Source organism: Ictidomys tridecemlineatus, chromosome 3, assembly GCF_052094955.1.
Source record: "Ictidomys tridecemlineatus isolate mIctTri1 chromosome 3, mIctTri1.hap1, whole genome shotgun sequence".
NCBI classification, from domain to species: domain Eukaryota; kingdom Metazoa; phylum Chordata; class Mammalia; order Rodentia; family Sciuridae; genus Ictidomys; species Ictidomys tridecemlineatus.
Window position 1 is genome coordinate 44431618 of NC_135479.1, and position 23589 is coordinate 44455206.

Genomic DNA, 23589 nt, shown 5'->3' on the forward strand with positions numbered 1-23589 from the left:
ATATCTGTCTGCAGTAGAAAGAATCAGTGTCCGGGGAGTGGGAGTAATAACAATAAGAGAGAAACAAGAAGTAGCAGCTGTCAGAAACTATGAGATTTAATGATTGTTTCTAGTATTTGAATTGCTGTATGTTGTTTGTTTTGCCAGAGACCAGGAGGACCCAGTAATGTTCTGCGAGATGCATGTCTGGTTGCTAATATTTTGGACCCCAAAATCAAGCAAGAAATCATTAAGAAGTTTATTAAACAACATCTGTCAGAGTATCTAGTACTTTTTCAAGAAAATCAAGATGTAAGTATTGACCAGATGAGGTCAAAGTTAACACTTGAATTTTATTGAAAAATGAATGCAGCCAAGTGTGTTGATTGATACTTTATTAGTACTATGACCTGTTAAACCTTGAATCCTAGGGACTGACTTTATAGTTCATTGGTTCTTAACCATTTTTGAGGTCATTAACCATTTGGATAAATTAATAAAAGCTGTAGATCTTCTTCCCAGAAAAGTGCACCAGTGTATAAAACTGTATGTACACCAGGGGTGGTGGTGCATGCTTGTATTCCCAGTGGCTAGGGAGGCTGAGGTAGGAGGATCAGGAGTTCAAATCCAGCCTCAGTAAAAGCAAGGCTCTAAGCAACTCAGTGACACCCTGTCTCTAAAATACAAAATAGGGCTGGGGAATGTGGCTCGGTGGTTGAGTACCCCTGAGTTCAGTCCCTGGTACCCTCCCTGAGGCCCCAATCCTTTCCCCCCAAAAAAACTTTATGTACAGTTTCAGGAAATTTGCAAAACCATAAAGCCCAATTACAGACTCCAGGTTAAGAACCTCTGGACCAAGTAAATACGGTAGCATATATTCTTTCAAATGGTGAGGAATACAGAATGACTGTCATTCTCTTTGTTCTACGTTTTTGCTTCTTTCCCTCAAACTGTCAATACTACATCTAAGCACTGGAGTGTTTTTTGTTTCTTCCCTTCATGAGGTTGCCTGGCTAGACAAAATTGATAGACGATACGCCTGGGTAAAACGCCAGCTTGTGGACTATGAAGAGAAATATGGCCGAATGTTTCCACGGGAATGGTATATGACTGAGAGGATTGCAGTAGAATTCTGCCATGTGACAAGGTATATTCCAGCTCTTTACTGGTGCTGTTTCTAATTGAATTTTCAAAATCAGTTTCCCACTTTGGTTTCATATTGTCCTGTGGATTGGGTACCAATTCCAGACTCCACCAGATATAGCAACTCTTAGCTCCCAACTTGGCTGCAAGTTTTCCTGTTGCCTAGTGCTTGCCTCAAACAGCATACCTTCTGTCTTTTACCAACTCTGGACTCATCAACTAAGTTTACCTATACATTTCCCTCTGTTTCTGTATTATGTATAATAGCCTTCAGTGAACATGTTCATCATCATGTAGATTTTCTGACTTGTTAGATAGTTCCATAGAGACAGAAGTAGTGTCACTTTAAGTACATGACAGTCACTCAGGAAATACTTGTTGAATGAATTTCCCTAATACAATGTTTATAGTCTGTGATTGATAATATTGGCATCTGAGTGTTCTAAGCATTTTAAAGCTCTCTCTGCATTACCCATGAGTATAGCCCAGACTACGAAGACCTTTATTTTGAAGAATTAGAGCCCAGCAAGGTTAGATCAGTGTGTCCATGACAAATGTAAAACTAGAACCAAGCTTTCTTATTCTTTGTACATATACAACAACAGTGGTGGTAACTGGTTTTATTAGTTATATATTCCCATCTAACAGTACTAATTACATTGTCTATAGGTTAATAAGAGGGGAAAAAAGCCAGATCTAAACATAACTCAGTGACCTTAGTATAATTTATGGTAGTCTTTTTTCTTAAAATCAGAGAAAGTACAGTCAAAATGGATGCTTTAAACACATTATAGGGGGGAAATGTTTTAAGTCACATTGGCTTTTTTAACCATTTTGGGAGCCATTTTAGAGTCACAGCAAAATTGGGCACATAAGTACAGAGATTTCCCATATACTCCCTGCCTCTCTGCACATGTAACTTTGCCTGTTATCAACATCCCCCACCAAAGTAGTATGTTTGTTACAATGTAGGAACCTACATTGATACATCATCCTCATCCATTGGCCATAGTTTAAACAGGGTTCACTTTTAGTGTTGCTCATTCTGTCTGGCTATTGTTTTAAGAAACACATTTACTACCATAGATTCAGACCATAGTATTTAAAGAAATACAGTATTAATTCAGGGTTGATTGGGGTTGTCACCTCCTAAATCCCAATTAGCAAAGAAAGGGTGAATTCCTTGAAAAATTGTTTATTAATTCTCTTTCACCTACAGTCAGCAGACTTGCAAACTAATTCTGTAAAAGATGAATCCTTATGAGACTGGAAGTGAACTAAAGCCAACAAGTCTCTGTGGGCGTTAGTACCTGCTATTGTTGTCTCAGCTAATGGCAGGGCTTCTGCCAAGCTTTTTTTGTTAGAATTTTGGCTCGAGTCCTACAGATACATCATTCTCAAATAAACTCAGAGGCATTTAGTTGTGTGGGAAGAGGATGACAGTTTAGTACTTACTAAGAACTCTCATGTCACTGTTCCCTAATAACCTACATTCTAAAACAGAATGCCCAAGTGAGTTGCACATAAGCTTCACAGGCAGGAACCACCAAAGCATATACGTTCACCTTTCAAATGGGTGTTCCAGTATCTCATGAGTCCCTGCTGTATGTGCAGAGATGATTATTGAGCTCTCTGGAAGACAGATTTATAATTGAGTAATTCATGAGTTGTTAAATGTATATATGCATTTTAGTAAAATGCCAAATGCCAAAGTACCATGTATATTATTAGCAAGTTATTGAGAGGGTTAAAGATCTAAACATAGTAGTCACCATGTAGACAAAATAGCATCCATAACCCTGTTGTTTTCTCTTTTTTTACTGGTGCATAATTTCACCTTACAATTCTTAGGAGTCCATACACTAGTCTACCCCTAATTTTGGTTTTACTTGCCATGGAAAATTCTGGAAATAAATAATCTAGAAGTTTTAAATAACTTTTCTTACAGCATATTATTATAATTGTTCTGTTTTATTAGGAGTTGTTGTTAATCTCTTACTCTGCCTAATTTATAAATTAAATCTTACTATAGATATGAAAGTATACGAAAAAACAATACATGTAGGGTCCAGTACTATCCACAGTTTTAGGCATCCAAGAAATATATTGGAATGTGAAGGACTATTGAATATCTGTTCCCCAGTCATTAGACTAAGTTGATAATAGACCTCACAGTTTGACATGATAATATACATTTTTTCTGAATATAAGCTGTTTACCTCCTCAATCTTGAATGATCAGTTTGTTTGACATTCTTATCTCTTCATTTTGAAGGGCAGAACTTGCCAAAATCATGCGTGCCAGAGCTAAGGAAATTGAGGTGAAATTACTTCTTTTTGCTATTCAGAGAACGACTAACTTTGAAGGGTTTCTTGCAAAACGCTTCTCCGGCTGCACCCTGACAGATGGAACCCTGGTAAGACTTTCCTGAGGGAGGCTGGACTGGAACATGGGTGGCTGGGGTGGCTGGGCTTCACTTTCATCCTTTGGCTCCTGGGCCCAAGCCATCCTTCTACCTCAGTATCCCAAGAAGCTGGGACTACAGACACACCATCATGTCTGCTTTAATTTTTTTAAATGAGGAAAATGGGCCAGATCAGTGATTTTCAAACCATTCTTCCAACAATATATGATGTGGAATCCAAACACAATAATAGCTACTATTTTTTGAACATCCACTGTGCACCCCATACTGTTCTAGGGGTATTTACCTGCAGCCAATCTCTGCTCCATCTACTGTATGAGGTACATGCTATACTCATTTGTCTCTTATCCATGGTCAGTGGGCTCATATGCAAAACCATAAAAACTTAGCTGCTTTGATCAAAGGCAGAGCAAGGGTAGGGAGCTGGAGCTAGTGTCCTGTTCACTCATTCACCCCTCACCTCCATTAGCTTCTCCAACTCTCAGCCTTTTAGCCCTAAGATTCTGGGACTTCAGTGGACTCCCCTCCTTGTCCCGCAAGACCTACCTCAGAGTAGGTGAATCAGAGGCTGGTCCTCGGGGCGCCAGACTGAAGAGTGGTGGTGGCAACAGCAAGGTTTTCAGGCAAGGCCACAAGGCCCTATCTGCTTGGGCTCACTTATGACTTTGTTGAAGTAAAATACAACTGGAACTGCAAAATATTCTTTCTATACTTGATAAATAGAAGTTATATAATACTCATTTTCATACTAACTTATGTTCAAAATTGACTTATTTTTTAGTATCAAGAGAAAAAATAGTTCACAAATAGGTGAAAATGTTTTCAAAGAAAATTCAAGTCACTGAAGGAATTAGCTAACAGAAACACCCTTTAGGGAAGTGCATGCATCTCTCTTGAAAAGTATGTGGTTAGCCTTAGAACCTGCCTGATTTCCCCGTGCTAGCCACCTTCTCTGTCCTACTCAAGCCAGGCTTCTGTACTGTTTTCAAGCAGAGACTTGGGCAGCGCTGAGTTCAGCTCTACATTGAGCTGCTTGAAGACAGGGAGGTTCAAGCATTTGAGTATAAACACCGGCCACTAGAAGCCCCTGAGCTCCCATGGCCTCTGGGCAGAGTTGGTAGAGCATAAGGATAGGCTCTGTGCACCAGTAATTCAGTTAACTGGACAGGAAATAGGCTCTAACTAAGATGCTTGAATACATTGTTGTGTGCTATTCTTCTCCTCCATTGGCTGGAGGCTTCTGGTGATTTTGTTTTACATTTAGAGGGGCTCTAGGATCACCTGGGAACAATAGCCCTGCGATATTTCATGACCAGGATAGCCTATAAATTTGAGTCTCCTGGGAGATGCTATAGTTTTCACCTATCCAAGGAAATCCCCCAAAGGTCAAAAGTGGTATATAACATGTCAGGGGAGATCTCTTCTAGACAAGCCAAGGCTTGGTGAGCAGGGTAACTAGGCAGAGAAATTGAGTAGGAAAAACCGGCAGGAGCTCTGCTTCAGTTTGCAAAGACAATGCTTTTTTTGTATAACACAGGTATAGCACTGTCAAAGTAGCAGTTGGCTGATTGTCAGCCATGTTCTGTCTCAAGGGGGCAGGGTTGGAGGTGCTTGTTTCTCATACTCAGCCAGGACAAAGCTCCTGGACTAGAGCCATTTCATCTCCTGGCAACTGCTGTGCCCAGGGGCAATGGCCATGATCTACTAGGAACACTTGAACTTTTCCCCCCTAGTCCCTTCCTTTTTTGTCTTCTGTGTTTGAAACTTTCTTGAAGAACTAGTTTGTAAATTTCCCTTCCCAGTTGTTCAGGTGTTGCTTTCCTCTCCCATGAGGTTTTTAAGGGAGTTTCAGGTTATAAATCCTTGGCAAGAAAATCCTTCTCAATACCATGAGTTCTTTGTTTATTATCTACATGAACAGCTGTCTTCTTCACACATTTCTCTGAATCTTTTGACTTATAAAGAAACTCAACTTCTTCCTCTGAACCATTTTTTTTCTTGTCCCAGTTACCATGACCCAGCAACCATTCCAAGTCCTGATGTAGGTGCTCCACAGCATTCAAAGATTTTTTTTTTTTTCCCTTAAAAATGAGTTTCTAGAAAGGCAGCAGAATTTCCCTCGGCCTTTTCAACTAGGCAATCCAGTTCTCCAAGAATTGACTTAACTGTTGCTTGGCTGCTGGGAGATGTAAAAGTTCTTACTGTAAGTGATATTCACACTGAGCCTGGTCCCTGCCATTACCTTGCTCTGGGCCAACTGGGCCATACCTTCTCCATCTGTGTTCTTCAATCCTCAGTGGCAGGGGCCTGGCAAAAGTCATGACTACTGACTCTGCTCCCTACAGAAAGCTCAGGGAAGAAAGAGGACACCCTAAACTCCCAGTTTAGCTGCTTGGCACTCTGCCTAAAAAACTTGATACTCCCTGGTCCTTTGCCTCCTCCCTGTGCTGGTTGGTTGCTTCCATAGTGAACTCTTGCTGCTTTTTTTTTTTTTTTTAATATTGAGTATTGAACCCAGGGATGCGTAACCACTTAGCCACATCCCAGCCCTTTTTATATTTTATTTTGAAGGTCTCACTAAGTTGCTGAGGCTGGCTTTGAAATTATCCTCCTGCCTCAGCCTCTCCTGAATTGCTGGGATTACAGGCATGTGCCACAGTACCTGACCCATTGTAGACTCTTGAAATCCTTCTTGGCTACCAGATTTTTTTCAGGATATTGGAGTAAACTTTGAAATGAACCATGGTGGTATATCTTGATACCCCTTAATATATGCCACATTTCAACGAAAGTTAGTAAGTTCTTTGAAAAGTGTTCAAGGAGCAGGTAGTAAGTCAGCCAAGAATCTTGGCCAGAGATTCTGCCTTGCTGCTTCTTCCCTTGGCCATGCCACACCCTGCCAGTACCTCCATTACCCTCTTCTCTGTGTCATTCAGAACCTTTAAACCCTTGGTGACTTTGACAGTAAGATAATGAGAATGGGCTTGAGAGTGTGTCAGACTCAGCAGAAAGACCTGCCACAGCCCAGCTCCTCCCTACTGACCAGCAGGATGCATCTTTTTTTTTTTTTTTAAGAGAGAATGAGAGAGAGAGAGAGAATTTTAATATTTATTTTTTAGTTCTTGGCGGACACAACTTCTTTGTTTGTATGTGGTGCTGAGGATCAAACCCGGGCCGCACACATGCCAGGCGAGCGCACTACTGCTTGAGCCACATCCCCAGCCCCAGGATGCATCTTTTGCTATTTTTTTTTAGAGCTGTGACTTTGACATTTGATGACAGATGTTAAAGACTAGAAGAGCTTTGAGGACAGGGCTTACTCTGTCTTTCTTGTACTGGCCCTGTCGAGCTTGATCATATCCTATGCTGCAGCTATTATTGGAACAAGGGAGCTGCTGGTGCTTCTTCCAGTTGCCTCAACTTCTGATCCTTTAGGAGGGATTCAAGATAGTCTGTAAATCTAAATGCCTTGAAATTAAAAGCAAATGTCTGAATGTGGTATAACTATATCCATGTGCATTTTTAGTGACTCAATTAGATTGAAGGTGAACAAATTATATTCAACTTTCTGCTTAAAAGCAGAGTAGATGGGGTTAGATTTTTATAACTGTCTGACTGAATTTGGGAGGTTGCTTTTTTAATAAAATAAAAAAAATTCCCATTTTATACAGCTAGATTTCCCTTTCTCTTGGCCTGTGCATAAATTGCCTTTCCAAATAGAATTCTCCTTTAGCTTATAGGGGTCATTTCAAAATACATGTACACTTGCCCAGTTTCAAAAATTATATTACAAATATAGAAGCTGCAGTTGCAAATTTCAACCATACAGTTTAGCATAAGAGCACGTACTTAGGAAAGCTTGTGCAGAGTGCCTCCCCCAATACCTCAGCCTTCCAGCAGCCTAACCCCTGCTTTAGGAATTCTATAAGGAACTGACAGGCAGGGTTACCAGTTCTCCCCCAGTGCCATGGCACATGGAAATAGCTTTCCCTTACCTGATAAGCTCCCTTCAGTGTCAAAAACATTTTGCAAATGGTTTCTTTTTCTGGGTGGGTGGTACTGGGGATTGAACTCAGGGGCACTCTACCACTGAGCCACATCCCCAGCCCTGTTTTGTATTTTATTTAGAGACAGGGTCTCATTGAGTTGCTCAGCTCCTTGGTTTTGCTGAGGCTGGCTTTGAACTCACAATCCTCCTGCCTTAGCCACCTGAGCCACTGGGATTACAGGCATGCACCACTGTGCCTGATGCAAATGGTTTCTTGATGCTAAAGAAATATATTCTTCCATTTGAATTACATTCTTAGGGGAAGTTCATATTTGTTTGTTAATGAGAAGATGGTAATACATGGTCAAGATAGAAAATTTGGAAATTATATGCAAAACAAAAATTATAGGAGAAAATAAAAAGCCATCCATTTTCCTATCAGTCAGAGACAGGAATTTTATGTCCTTTTTTATACATTTGACCTAGTTGAAATTTATTTTTTAAGTATGTTTTTCTCTGCTGCTTTTATTTTTTAAATTAAAATGTAATTCATCTAAAATTTTTCACAAACAAACTCACCTTTTGCCAGGCATGTTGGCACACATTTGTACTCCCAGCAACTCAGGAGACAGTTTGAGAATCTGTCTCAAAATAAAAAAGCAAAAGGTTTGGGGATAAAGCTCAGTGGCAGAGTGACCTGGGTTCAATCCCATATTGGAAGAAAAACAAAAAAGAAACCCACCTTCTTAATAATTCAGATAGGGTCTCATATAGTATTGCCCAGGCTAGCCCCAAACTCCTGTGCCCAAGCGTTCCTCCCATCTTAGCTTCCTGAGTAACTGAAACTACAGATGGCTACTGCTGTACCCCAAAACTCACTATTTAAAATTGGACATTCAGTGAGTTTTAGCAGATTCATCAGGCTATGCCACTATTTCAACTGTTTAATTCCAGGACATTTTAATTACCCCCAAAGGAAATCCCTCTTAGCAGTCACAGTTCTTCTTTCCCCCAACCCTACACAACTGTTATTCTAGTTTTTGCTTTTATGGATGCCTATTCTGGATATTTCACATAAATACAATCATACAGTATGTGATCTTTGTACCTGGTTTCCTTCAGTGAGGACAGTGTTTCTAAGGCTCATGCGTGTTGTAAGGTGTATCAGAACTTCATTCCTTTTTATGCCTTATGTATTTGTCCATGCATTCCATTGCATGGATGCGCCACATATTGTTTATCTCTTCATCAGTTTATGGACATTTGGGTTATTTCCACTGTGAAGAATAATGCTGTGAATATTTGTGTACGCATTTTTGTGTGCACATGTTTTGTGAGAATACACCTAGTAGTAGAAATTGCTGGGTTGTATGGTAACCATATATTTAACTTTTTAAGGAGCTGTCAAACTGTTTTCCATAGCAGCCACACTGTTTTACATTTCCACAAGCAATGTAGAAGAGTTCCAATTTCTCCACATCCTTGCCAACACTTCCTTTTTTCTTTAATTATAGCCATCTTCATGAATGTAAAGTAGTATCTCATTATGGTTTCTATTTTCTTTTTCCCTAATGCCTAATCACATTGAGCATCTTTTCATGTACTTATAGTCTGTGTGTGTGTGTGTGTGTGTGTGTGTGTGTATCTTTTTTTCCAGTTTGGGGATTGAACCCACGGTATGGTGCATACTAGGCAAGTGCTCTACCGCTAAGCTACATCCCCAGCTTTTTTTATTTTTTTATTTTGAGACAGAGTCTCATTGAGTTGCCCAGGCTGGCTTCGAATTTGTGATCCTTGTGCCTCAGCCTCCCAAGTAACTGGGATTACAAGTATACACCAACACAATGGCTAGTATATCTTCTTTAGAGAAAAAAAATTAAGTCCTTAACCCATTTTTGAAATTCAAATTTATTTTTAACTGTCATATGAAAAATAAGAATTGTGCTTATTTATGGGGCTACCGTGTGATGCCTCAGAACATGTATATTTTGCCTAATCTTCAGATCAGGGTAAACATATCTCCTTAAACATTTATTGCCTCTTAAATATTTCTTATAGTGAAAATATTCAAATCCTTTAGTTTAGCCTTTTTGAAATGTATAGTACATTATTATTATCTATAATCACCCTACTTTTAATAGCAATCAATACTTATTATTCCTTACTATAATTTAGTACCCATTAATTTAATTGGATTGTCTTTTATTAGCTGTAGTTTTTTACATATTTTATGATATATACATGTAATTTGCAAATATTTTCTTCCATTTTATAATTTTTTGTTTGTTTGTTTGTTTTTAGTTGTGGATAGACCTTTATTTTATTTATTTATTTATATATGGTGCTGAAAATCAAACCCAGTGCCTCACACATGCCAGGCAAGTGTGCTACCGCTGAGCCCCAGCCCCAGCCCTAGTTGGTTTTTTGGGTTTTTTTTGTTTTGTTTTTTAACCTTTTGGTAGTATCTGTTGACACATAAAAGTTTTTAATTTTGGTGAAGTCAATTTATCTTAGTTTTTTGTTGTTGTTGCTTGTGTTTTGATGTCACATTCAAGAAACTGTTATCCAGAGTCAGATATTTTCTTCTTCTAAGTGTTGTATGGTCCTGGAGTTCCCAAGGGTGCTCTATCACAGAGCTAAATCCCCAGTCCATTTTATTTTTTATTTTGATACACAGTCCTCCTAAGTTTCTTAGGGCCTCCCTAAATTACTGAGGCTGGCCTTAAACTTTCAGTCCTCTTGCCTCAGCCTTCCAAGTTGTTGGGATTACAGGTGTGTGCCACCATGCCTGGTTTAACTCTTATGTTTTGATCTTTGATTCATTTTGAATTAATTTTTGCACATAAGATGCAAATACAATTTTATATTCTATTTTTATTTATATACCTGAAGTCTTTTCTCAATCACTGCATAATGTAGGTATTCCATAATTTCCATAACCATTCTTTTCTTCTTAGGCCTTAAGTGACCTATTTTACTTTTATAAATAATTCCACATGAACAATTCTGTGGACAAATTTTTTATCACAGTTGAGATTATTTTGATACTAATGGAAGTATAAGTATGAGCAAAATGTATGAGCATTTCCAAGTTTCAGGGAGCCTGTGTTAAACTGCTTTCTGAATTCTTACTTATAGGTTTTCATAAATGCAGCAGCTTGGGCTCTCTGAGCACTGACTCTTGATATTAGTAGGGATTTATTAAAATTCAGAAGTGGTCAGTCTTCATTCACTGATGTTTAATATACAGGAGTAACTGCCAAATAAAAAAGGGACAGCAGGGGCTGGAGTGTTAGCTCACTGTTGGAGCATCTGCCTAGCATGTACTAAGTCCTGGGTTTCTTTCCTCGCACCACAAAAGGAAGCAAAGAAAGGAAAAAAGGGCCAAAGGAGCCTGAAATTTCTTTTTAAATTACAAGTTTTCACTTCTAGGTTTATACCCAAGAAAACTGAAAACATTTGTTCACATAAAAACCTCATACATGAATGTTTGTGGCAGCACTAATCCCAGTAGTCAAAAGGTAAAAACAACCCAAAGTCCATTAGTGAACAAATGGATAAAGAAAATGTGGTATAATGCATACAATGGAATATTATTTAGCCATAAAACAAATGAAGTACTGACCAATTATTACAAGATTAATAAACCTTGCAACACAATGCTTAGTAAAGAAACCAGACATAAAAGGTCACATATTTATACAAAATGTCCAGATAAGGCAAACCCATAGAGACAGAACAGATTGGCAAAGGGACAGCAGGATTGCGAACTGACAGTCAATGGATATGTGTTTCTTTTGAGGATGAAAAATGTTCTGGAATTAGTAGTGATAGTTGCATAGCTTTACAAATATAAACCACTGAATTGTAAATTGTGAATTTTTTATTATATGAGTTACAGTTCAATTTTATTTTTTTTAATATTTATATTTTAATTGTAGTTGTACACATACCTTTACTTTATTTATTTATTTATTTTTATGTGGTGCCCTCACACATGCTAGGCGAGCACTCTACTTGCTAAGCCACAACCCCAGTCTCTCAATTTTAAAATACTAAGAGTTTTAGAAAAATTATGTGTTGAGTTGTAAATAATTTTTCCTCTTTAAATAGATGTCCACCAAAAAAAAAAAAAAGAAAGAAAAAAAAGCAATATCTTCTTGTTACAATCTCAGAAGACTAAAATATTTTAAAAGAAAGATCTCTTTCTTCTCTACTATTTTCCTTGGGTTATCCACTATTTAATAGTTTGGGATATACTTCCAAGTCTCCCTTACAAGCCTGCACACACAGCATACACAGGCTTTTTGTTTTTACAGAAATTAGAAAATGTTGCCCTTGTTTCTAAAGAGGATTTTGTTAAGGGCTTCTCCTCTAACCAGCATTTATCACACATGTTTTTCAAGCTCTCTTTGTGCAGGGGCTTGGAAAAAGATGAAAAATTGCAGTAGACAGGTCTAGTAGCAGAAAGAAACCTGTAATAATTGTCACAAAATAAGGTCTGAACATGTGGTAGCAAGGGTGGTCCCTGGGATAGTAAACACCAGGTGTGGGTAGCCCTATGCTTCAGATCTTGGCTATCAACTGAAGCCCTCCGGCCATCTCTTTAAGGACAAATCAGGAATTGGGCTGGAGTAAAGCATTTATGGAACGAGAAATGCAGAAATTGTAGAACTTTCATCTCATAACTGAAAGCTTTCTCCTCCAGGGAAAGGGGGGAAATATGTCTTAAATTTCAGAGTTCCTTCTTTGATAATGTGATGAGGCTAGGACCTCAAAAAGGAATTTGTGCAGACAGATCCAGAGATGGATATGCACCTAACTAAAGCCAAACTCTTCTAAACTTCTAGACAGCTTGGCTGTCTTGTGGCCCTTACTGTTTTAGAGGTGCTGGGAATCTCATGTGATTTAATCAGTGGTAATTAACTTGCTATATGAAGAGGTTTACCTTCCTGTGTGGACTTCAAATCAAATCTCATCATAGCCAAAAGAATGAATTGTTTTAAAAGTGGAAAGTCATCCATTTCTTGGCCAATTTTTTATTTCATCTAGCAGTGCTGGAGTTATTTAAAATATAAATACAAATTAGTAATTTTCTATGGGCCATGACAGCTGCAAAGCAGGAATGAGAAGTATGACCAGGTTGGCTCTGACAACAGGACTCTTGCACAGAAGGCTGTGTTGTGCCAGTGGTTTCTATCTGCAAAGACTCGGTCTCTTGCCATAGCAAATTAATCTAAGCAGTAGCATAGCCCTCCAAATAGCAGGAGGCTATACCTGCACCTCAGATGTTATACCATTTACCAGCAGGGTGATGTGTTTGCAGTTACTGAGGGCTTCTTGTAGATTAAAGAGGAAAAGAACAGTCCATTGTGCCTTTGCACTTGTGAATTCATAGGCCCGTTGCTTTCACTTCCTGGAGAGATCCCAGGGAGGGAGACAGTGGAGACAGGCTGACACTTGTGGTAGTTATAAGACTTTCAGCCTGCACTCTCACTTTTTTCCCTTCTGCAAGTTGCTGCTTTAAGAGGCTTAGCCCTTCTGCTCATGCCTATTAAATGCTAATAAAAACTTCCACATACTCAACTTCCCCCTATGATCTTTCCCCTGTGTGCCAGATGGTGTATTAAACTGCTTTTCTTATGTCTAATGTACATTATCTCATTTAGTCCTCCTGACAGCTCTGTGAGCCAGGTGTCAGTGTCCCTCTGTGTTGCAGAGAAGAGAACTGAGGCAATTTTAAAAGTACTGAAAAGTTCAGTAGTACTTCCAAGTGGTGTAGCCTGGACTTGAGCTCAGGATTGTCAGGTCCAGCATCTGTGCCCTCAGCACTACACAAGTGTTCCCCATCTTAGTTATTGGCAGCACCAGCTTTGCAGTGGCTCAGGCCAAAAAGTGCATGGTCCCTGGTTGCTGTACTCCCCTCACCCTCACTTCCACACTCTCAACAGTTTCTCTTGGCTCACTCTCTCCTGTGTTCTGAATCTGGAGACTTTTCTCTATCCACATCACCAGCTTACTGCAGTCCCTCTCAGTCCCCATGCCTAGAATACTGCAGCAGCCTTGCAAACTGGTCTTCTTGCTTCCAGTAAGGTCCATTCTTTCCATGGCTGTGGAATGATACCATGCAGCTATAGTCCCGGCAACTTGGAAGGCTGAGGAAGGAGGATCATCTGAACCCAGGAGTTCAATTTCGAATTCAAGGCCAGGCAACCTGGCAACAGAACAAGATCCAGTGTCTACTTTAAAAAAAAAAAAAAATGAGATCTTGTCATTTCACTGTGTAAAACCCCCAATGAATGCTTACTTGCAATAAGAAGAAAACCTGATGGCTGACTAAAGGCTATATGATTGGGCTCCTGCTACTTCTCTTACCTCATGCCCAGTGTCATCCTCTATCCTTCAGACTCACTAGCTCTGTCCAGCCTTTGCACCAGATCCCTCTGCTGGGAATATTCATTCTCAATTTTTGTCTGATTAGCTCCTTCTCCTTATTTACATCTCTGCACTACTATTACTTCCCGAAAGGGGCCTTATTTGATCACTCTATATAAAGAAGACTTCCCCATACTCATTCTCAGCCCATCCTAGTTCCTAAACTTTATTTGCATCACAGTGCCTCGCTTCTTTGCCTTTCTTTCTTCTGTTGCATCCCTGGTGCAAGGAAGGATGCCTGGAATAGAGTAGATGCTCAGCATATGATTTTTGAACAAATGACAAACATGCTATTTCCTCTGCCTAAAAAGCTCTTCCCTACCCCATTCTTCTAATCCACCTTACATATTTAGTTCTGGGGCATCCATCAGTTCTGGCCCAAATATCATTTCCTTTGGGAATTTCCTGTGATCTCCTCTGCTTCATACTTTAGTTACAACTTATATTTTTCTTTCAAAGGTCTTACTACATGATTGTGTGGGTATTTGATTGAAGCCTGTTTTTCCCAGCAGACTCTGAACTCCATGAGAACAGAGTAGGTCTATCTTCCTCATTGCTTTCCCCTAAGTACCCAGTACTTCATTTGTTGAGAGATGATATGAAGGAACAAAGCATTTTTCTTACACTGATTTGGTCCCCACTTGGAATGTGTGTGACCTAAATGGGCCAGGAGCACCTGGTGTCTGTGACTCCCTTATCACTCCATTCATCATTACATTAATAGAGACAGGCTGTAGAAGTAGGAAAGAAGCTTTGGAGAACCTCTGGCCCAGGAAAGATAAGTAGTCTGTGCTTATACTATCTAAGACGTTGCTCTGCTTGTTCAGTGCTGCCTTTTTATGTTGTGCCCCTTTCTGCTTTTATCCATTCACTTGACTCTTTCCACCAAAAGAGCCCAGGAACACCCCAGTTTATTTCCCTGACTTCCAATTTTGTCATGATTTTCAGTAACACATTGTGTTTTTTAACTGAGACCCACGTGGCTGGGCACAGTGGCACACACCTATAATCCCAGCAACTTGAGAGGCTGAGGCAGGAAGATTATTATTTAGAATCCAACCTGAGCAACGTAGACCCTGTCTCAAAATTTAAAAAATAAAGATGAAAATGACTGGGGATATGCCAGGCACCGTGGCATATGCCTGTAATCCCAGTGGCTCAGGAGGCTGAGACAGGAGGATTGCAAGTTCAAAGTCAGCCTCAAAAGAGAGATGCTAAGCAACTCAGTGAGATCCTGTCTCTAAATAAAATACAAAATAGGGCTCGGGATGTGGCTCAGTGGTCAAATGCCCCTGAGTTCAATCCCAGTATGCCCCCAGCCAAAAAAAAAAAGATTGAGGATGTAGCTCAGCACTCCTCAGTTCGATTCTCAGGGGAAAAAAAAAAACCTCGACCCACCTGTATATAATTGTGAGATGTTATCAGCCCTAGTGAATTAGCAATAGATGAGGAACAGTCAAGAATTCAAACTCTGTTTCTATCACTGAATGGTTGATCAAAGCTTTAATTTTAGCTAACAGTATGTCTTTCCACATCTACAGAGCATCAAAAAATTCAGAATTATAGTGCCTCAGTTCAATAGTATGATCCCCAAATTAAGCCAGGAAATCAGGAATTTAATGCTATTAACTAATTTAATTTTTTTTGATGGGTCTTACTATATTATCCAGTCATGTCTTCAATTTCTGAGCTTAAGTCAGAAGCTCTGTCCTGCCTCAGCCTCATAAGTAGCAGGGACTATATAGGTGCATGCCATCATGCCTGGCTTAATTAATTCTTTATTATTGTTGAAGCTTAGACATGGTAGATTCCCTTTATCTCTATTTCTCTCTCCTTAAAATACCAGTTCTTGAAATGACAGCTAAAGCTTATAAATATTACTTTCTAAAGTAAACTTTATTTATGCAGATCCCCCCTCTCCCATATCTCAGGTAAAGAAGCCAAAGTTCAGAGGATACAAACATGAAATACTTGCTTAGTTGGATCATACTGTGTCTCACCACGATACTGCAAAACTTATTGTCTTACTAGTGATTACCTTGAGCTAATGCAGTCATCACAAGGCTTTCTTCTTCTTATTTTAATATTTATTTTTTAGTTATTGGTGGACATAGTATCTTTATTTTTTTTTATGTGGTGCTGAGGATGGAACCCAGTGCCTCATAACATGCTGGGTGAGCACTCTACTTCTGAGCCACAACCCTAGCCCAAGGCTTTCTTCTTATGTGAGGTCTATTGTTTCTGTACATAATAGCATCTCCAAGTGTTTTTGACAACTAAGTCATTTAAATGAGTGTAAGCAGAATTATCTTAAAGCCCAAAGCAAATACTGATGCAGTTCTTTTTGTGTGTGTTTAGACTTGTTTTTGTTTTTTGTTTGTAACAAAAATTATCACCTTCAGGTGATAATTATAAGCTTGACAGTAAATCACCACATCATCCGTCTGCTGTCCCTCTTGGCATAGGAATTAGTTCAGTTTGCTCCACTGGTATACGTTAAAGTGACACAAGTACATTCAGAAACTCCCTCTCCCCTTAGCTTCTTGTCTTAAGGATGCCATCCCTTGACCCACCACCTCATCCCTGGTGCCAACCAATCCCTTTTGTCCTGATTGTCCATTTGGCTTCTTTTCTGCTAAAACTCCCCAGCACCTAAGCATAAACAACATCTGTAGGTCAAAATTGTAAAAAAAAAAAAAAAAAAAAAATCAAAAGAGCTGTCTTGATTCTATAGTTGCACTGGAATTAGCATCATCAGTGACCCTTGTATATGTCATGTGGTTTCACACACTTTGTTACATTTGATCCTTCAAACAGTCCTGTGACTATGTCCTCAATTCAGCAGAGGAAGCTCCTGTGGCTAGGTGATTTTGCCAACATAGCAAAATTGGAACAAAAACTCATGTCTCCTGCCCCCGGCTTTCCCATTAGCCCATGGTCCTGCTCAAGTGTTGTATTTTGAAATAGTGATCCTGTTCAGGAGCTGGAAAATAGTTTTTCTGAAGACGATTTCTCTCGTGGTTGTAACGGGACTTATTTGGGAAGGACTTCTTTTTGTAATATAGAACAGACAAAATTAAATTTTTTTAATATTTATTTTTTAGGTGTAGATAGACACAACACAGTGCCTTTATTTTTATGTGGTGCTGAGGATCGAACCCGGATCCCACCTGTGCTAGGCGAGTGCTCTACCGCTGAGCCACAATCCCAGCCCCAACTTCGTAGTTTGTTCTTGAATTCAAATCCATCTGGCATTTGGATTCAATTTTATTTTTTGAGCACCTTTTACATGCCAGACATCAAAGATAGGATGGGCGGGATAGACAGATACGATCTCTCCATGTTGGCATCTAGTGCCAGAAGACAAACGAGCAATTGTAGTATTTTAATAAATAACCCGGGGAGAGGATGTACAGGATGGGATGGGAACACATGCCAGGGACATCTAACCCAAACTTGACAGAAAAAGTCTCCCAGAAGAGGAGACTTCTAAGTTGAGGACTGAATGATGAATGAGAATTTTAGCTAGATTAGAATCAGAGTAGGGTGAACAGTAATGTTTCTAGAAGATGAAAAGACGTGAAGGCCTGGAAGTAAGACTGTGATCCATCCTAACATAGCTATCAGGGAGACTTGGAAAAAGCAGAAGACTGGTGGGAAGTCTGTTGGACATGTTTAGAAGATAACTGTCTCGTGTCTTGTTAATAGAAAAAGCTCGAGTCTCCACCACCATCTACCAACCCCTTCCTGGAAGATGAGTCAGCACCAGAGATGGAGGAGCTGGCAATCGAGAAGGGAGAGTTAGATCAAGTAAGTCTGCTTTGCGTTACCATGTGTAACCTACTCAGTCTTCCTGTCTGAGAATGGATTGGCTAGCTTCATGTATGATCCTTTGGCTGTTACCCACATTCAGAGATGATAGTAGTGGTGGTCTTTATAGAGGGCCTTTATCTGGAATTGTATTCAGAAAACAGAAAAAGCAGCCCTTCCCACCCTTGCTCTTTGCTCCCAAAGAACCTCACCTCCAGCATTCAGCAAGGCTCACAAGCTTAATCAGATGATGCGGCAGGGCACGATTGTACTCTGCCCCATTCATCATCTCCTGAACTTGTCAGCGTCCCTTTCTGATGCACTTTAATGTGATACTGTGATGATGTGAGAGGCTGAAAGATCCTGGGGATAGTTAGCAGCACCCTGGGCTGAGAGAGGCCTCCATGCAGCGTAAGCTGATCACTTTAGGTCTGGAAGCCATTGGGGAGGCCTGGAAATATCAAGGTGACCACTGGCATCTTTGGAGTGTTACTTTTCTAAGCACACTAGAACTTTAATTTCCTTCTGATTTTTCTGTCCAGCTCTAAATTTCCTCTCCCTTCATCCTACAGAATGGTGTTTTTGTTTCCCTGCCATTTTATGACAAGAGAAGTTAGAGCAATAAATCAGAACATTTCCTTTCTGGATAAGTGATCCTTCTTTTTAATTTTCTACACTTGGCTGCTAGAGGATTACTTTATGATATTGTTTTACTCCAGGCACCACCAAAAGGGAGACTGACCAGCTTTGGAAACCCATAGCCACATGCTTTGCTGCTGGCCCTGTGTTGCTAGCATGGAGAGGGTAGGTGTGCAGTCCTGGCAGGAGCCAAGAAAGTGGAATACATGGAGCAGTAAAATGTGTCTGGTTCACTGATTAAATAATTGTGATTACATGGACACCTCACATTTTTGTGGTGCTTTGTAATTAAAAAATCTTTTACAGGCCGTATTTCATTTTGCCTTCACAGTGCCTAGCTCTTTTTTTATAGGTGAAGAAACTGTAGCACAAAGAGCCTAGTGACTTGTCCAAGGTCACATAGTTTAGAAAAAGAAGAGCTAAGACTGGAAGTCATATCTAGAAGTCAGAAACTAGAATTTTTTTCCAAAAGGTTGTTTTTCTTTTTGTTTTGCTTTGTTTTTAAATACCTTCATATCTCATTAAAAAGAAAATAGAAAGCTCATAGATACAAGTGAATGAACAACACTGAAGAGATATCTTGAGGCTGTATCCCAAAGATAAGTGGGAATAGGCATGATTGATTTAAAACCATCATATGATTGGCTAGCGTGGGAGGAAAAAAAATTCTTCTATCTAAAGAAATGCAGTTCCCACATTGTGAGAGCCAGGACTCAGGGTGGAGGTGTCTCCTTCTTCCTCATTTGGCCACCTGTATCCTAAGAACATGCTTTGTGCACTCGTGCCATTTGCAGGGCCCTCGTGTCTCCCAGTACTAGTTGCAGCCATTATCATGTTCAGAATTGTGCAGGCGAGCACTCAGATGCTTTTCATGCTGCCGTGAGAAGATTTCCTTTTAGCTGGTGATCTCTAGATATTATTATGCTGGATTATGATTATCTTATTATTATATTTTCCATTATCTAGGAAATCAGTTTTGCCTGGTAAAATAAGATTTTTCTGTCTCTTGGAACTTTTTTGCATATTATAAAAGCTTGAAGTTTTTGTAAGACTAAGACCTGCCCATCCTAAGGTACAGAACTCTGACATCTGACAAATACATGGTGTAAGGCAGAGCCGTGTGGTAGAGGAGGTACTGGACCCTGGTCTGCCATTAACTGACCATGACCTTAGATAGTTTATTTACTGTCTCTAGACTTTCCTGCTTTCTTTATCTTTAGAGATGGCTAATAGTTTTCAAACTCTATTCCTTGATATCCTGTCACATGTAATGGTGGGGAATTGGGAGAGAGTAGAGACCTGGGTCTGTAGCCAGAGGAATTGTAGTCTTAGTCGCATTGTACTGTGGAATTCTAGGTAAAATTTCTTTTGATCCTGGGGTTTTATGTCTGTTTAAAAAAGAAAAAAGAAAAGAAAAGAAAAACTAAACTAAATGGGAAACTCCTGGTCTTGATGGTCCATCAGGAATTCCTGGACTGTTCCTCATTAGTAATAAAACGTTGACACTAGTGACTAATGCCTCCTCATATGTCATCCCCAGCCTCCCATGCCTCACCAGCACTTGTCTTTGTGTCTGGCAGGTTAGGTGGAGCCCCAGGACCTCCCTTTTCTCAAAAGCCTGTGGGCTTCTAGAGTTGGGTGCACAGAAAGAGCAGGACACCTGTGGGATGTTGGGGAGGGATTCCACAGGATGTCAGCCGAGAACCAGCCAGAGGTGGTTGTGTGGAAAACCCCTCCTGGTTGCCCTGAGTGACCCAATTTATTCCCTTGCTGCAATTAGTAGGTAGCTGGCCCTCAAGGTAAGGGTCACTCCCTGCTCAGTACTGCAGCTAAGCCTGGCTGTTGGGAAGAGAGGGTAAACTTACAAAGCAGTATTCACTTTAAAGGAGGCATGAACAATTTGTTGCCAAGATATTCCCAGTGATAAAAAATGACATATGAAAGGGAACCAAGGGTACTGAAAAAGAAGAAATCAGGAATCTCTGGTTTTAAAATGTACCCTTTTGGTGATCCGAGCAGTTAGATTTAATCTGTTTACATTGGATAGTAATGAAAGGAAATAGGACCAGCTGCAGACCTCCTTACTGTGACAACAGTAACCTTTTATTATTCCATCAAACTCCAGGAGGAAATAGCTTAAACATCTGCAGCTTTTGGACAGAATTCACACACTCAGAAATCCAGCCTGAATGCTACTGCTAAATGACTTAGTGTATTCTTTAAGCCAAGGATCAACCCTTTGGGGAGCTGCATAGTGCAAAGGAAGACACCAGTTTGAGCTGAAATTCCAGCACCTACCATATAAATAGGAGCACATTCATGAAACAGCTATAGGCAGGAGGGGGGAAAGTAAGAAAAAGAAATTTGAGCAGTTTGTGCCCCCTTTCTTCAGCTCACACTAAAAATGCTGGAAGAGGGCCTCCATGTTGTGGTGACAGGACTGAATGACCTCTCCACATTGCCGATGAGCACTGTTAGTGGGCAGAGGCAGGGCAGAGCAGTCACCTGTAGGTGGGTTGGGACACCAGCCCTGTCTGGTTTGTGACTTTTGGAGTGTTCTGGGACCTTATCAAGCGTGACCTGTGAAGACTCATCAAGATGAGTTGGTTGGAATACCAGGAAGTCATTCTATTATATCACTTGGGTCTATATTTAATACCAAATGAATCCTTAGACCTATTCAGGCATAATTTTTTTTCATGTATTGCTTTAATGCATACATTGAAAAAAGAGGAAACTACAAGCAGAATAAATAGATTAAGATATTGCTAAAATTTCTTCACATGCAGGGTCCAGCTCTTTGGAACTATTTGTTAAAAAAGCTTTATGTTGCTGGTTATGGTGTTGCACACCTATTTCTAATGGCCCAGGAGGCTAAGGCAGGAGGATCCCTTCAACCCAGGAATTCCAGGCCAGCTTGGGCAACGTAGCAAGGCTCGCATCTCAAAAAACAAGCAACCAAAACAGCTTTATATTTGCAAATAACTATAGATTCAGAAGTTGCAAACAGTACAGAGCAATGCTGTGTGCTCGTCTCTCAGCCTTCTCCAGTAGTGACAGCAAGCAGAACTAGAGTGATCATCAGAAGTAGAAAATGAGTGCAAACCTCTTTCTCAGGCCTGGATGCCTGTGTTTTTCCACACACTGTTGTTCTCTGAGTTTTGGAATGTGTTGGCAATGGGGTATTTCTTAAGAATGCCCCACTGCTGCCCCGAACAGTGGTACACACTTGTAATCCCAGAGCTTTGGAAGGCTGAGGCAGGAGAAGCAGAAGTTTAAGGCCAGCCTAGGCAATTTAGGGAAACCCTGTCTCAAAATAAAAAGGGCTGGGGGTATAGCTCAGTGGTAGAGCACTCTTGGGTTTAAGTCCCTGTACTGGGGTTGGGGGAAATGTCCTGCTGTTGTATCTGCAGTTTTTTTTTTGCCAGATCAGTGGCACCCATTCTCCAAAATTTTTTTGTTGTTATTCCTTACTTTTAAAAAGCAATTTCAAACTTAGAAAACAGGTGAAAGGGGCTAGGGTTGTGGCTCGGTGGTAGAGCGCTCACCTAGCACGTGTGAGGCCCTGGGTTCAATCCTCAACACCATATAAAAAAATAAATAAATAAAGGTATTGTGTCTAACTACACCTAAATAAATAAATAAATAAATATTTTTTTAAAAATAGGTGAGAGAATTTTATAAGGAACTCTCAAATATCTTTCATCTAGATTCAGCAATTGTTAATATTTTGCTACATTTACTTTATTTTTTCCTCCCTATTCTTTCTCCTTTCCTCATTATTGCAAAACAATTTGGAAGTGTTACAGACATATGCCCTTTACTCCTAAATATTTCAACATATATTTCCCAAAAACATTCACTTAAAATACCACACAGAAAATTGAACACCAGTAGTATATTTTTTTTTTAAAGAGAGAGAGAGAGAGAGAGAGAATTTTTTTAATATTTATTTTTTAGTTTTCGTCAGACACAACATCTTTGTTGGTATGTGGTGCTGAGGATCGAACCCGGGCCGCACGCATGCCAGGCGAGCGCGCTACCGCTTGAGCCACATCCCCAGCCCAAGTATATTTTTCTTTAAAGACTTTTTAAAATTTCATAAGGTAGCCATTTCAGAATGATGCATTAAAACCCTGTCAGCAGTGTTTAATTGGGAAATTGCACATAAATTTGTATGTCAAAAATCCAGATACAATATATACATATAAAAATGAGAATATTCTTTATTATGTAAGCTCATTTATAATTACCAGAACATATCCTGCAGAAGTGTGAATATTTTCTTCCAAGAAAAGGCAAAAAAAATTAATCAAAGGAATAATTATACTTACGATGATTATGTTTTATTCGTAAAAATATAACTGGGTATAGTGACCGTATTTTTCAAGTCTATAGTCAAGATGTAGTCTTACAAAGTCAGACAAATCACATTTTAAAATTTATTTAGTGAATTACCTTTTTTAAAAAATATTTTGTTTTCAGTTGCAATTGGACACAATACATTTATTTTTATGTGGTGCTGAAGATTGAACCCAGCGCCACGCACATGATAGGCAGGCACTCTACTGCTAAGCCACAACCCCAGCCCCTAGTGAATTACCTTATCAAAAAGAGAGGAAGAGGGAATGGGAATGTGGCTCAGTGGTAGAGCTCACGCCTAGCATGTACGAGGCCCTGGGTTCTATCCTCAGAACCATATAATATAAATAAAATAAAGATATTGTGTCCAACTACAACTAAAAAATAAATACTAAAAAAAAAAAGAAAGAAAGAAAGGAATGGAGGGAAGGAGATACTGACTTTCAAAATGTAGAACAAATGGGTGACAGCCTTCCCTCACTACCTGCATTCTTCATTGTGGGTCTTGCATTTCAAACTAATGGAAGCACAAAAAGTTTCCAGGGCATCTCTGGGTATAGCAAATTCAAACTGGATAAACTAGTCTTGTGCATTCTCTGAGGCCCTCTTGCAATCTCCACCTAAGGCCTGACTTTGGCAGTGGCTTCCAGATGATGAGAGCAAACAAGCCAGAGTGTAGTCAAGAAGGACCAGAGTTTCTAGAAATCATGCCAAAAAATTAAAGATAGGGAACTCTTGGAAGGTGAAAAAGGAAGAGAGCTGAGCACAAGATTGAATGGGTCTAAAGTTGACATTAATTTGTGGTAAT

At 39.7% G+C, this 23589-nt stretch overlaps 1 protein-coding gene across 3 annotated transcripts in view; it reads left to right on the forward strand.

Moving 5' to 3' along the window:
* The window catches only part of Vps53 (VPS53 subunit of GARP complex), a 138160-nt gene that overhangs the window by 53906 nt on the left and 60665 nt on the right, over positions 1-23589 (forward strand). For all 3 annotated transcript variants that reach the window (XM_021728148.3, XM_021728147.3, XM_005327885.4), the window contains 4 exons: positions 148-291; positions 984-1126; positions 3397-3538; positions 17679-17780. In XM_021728148.3, the coding sequence (XP_021583823.1) occupies positions 148-291; positions 984-1126; positions 3397-3538; positions 17679-17780 (531 nt within the window). The remainder of the gene's footprint in view (positions 1-147; positions 292-983; positions 1127-3396; positions 3539-17678; positions 17781-23589) is intronic.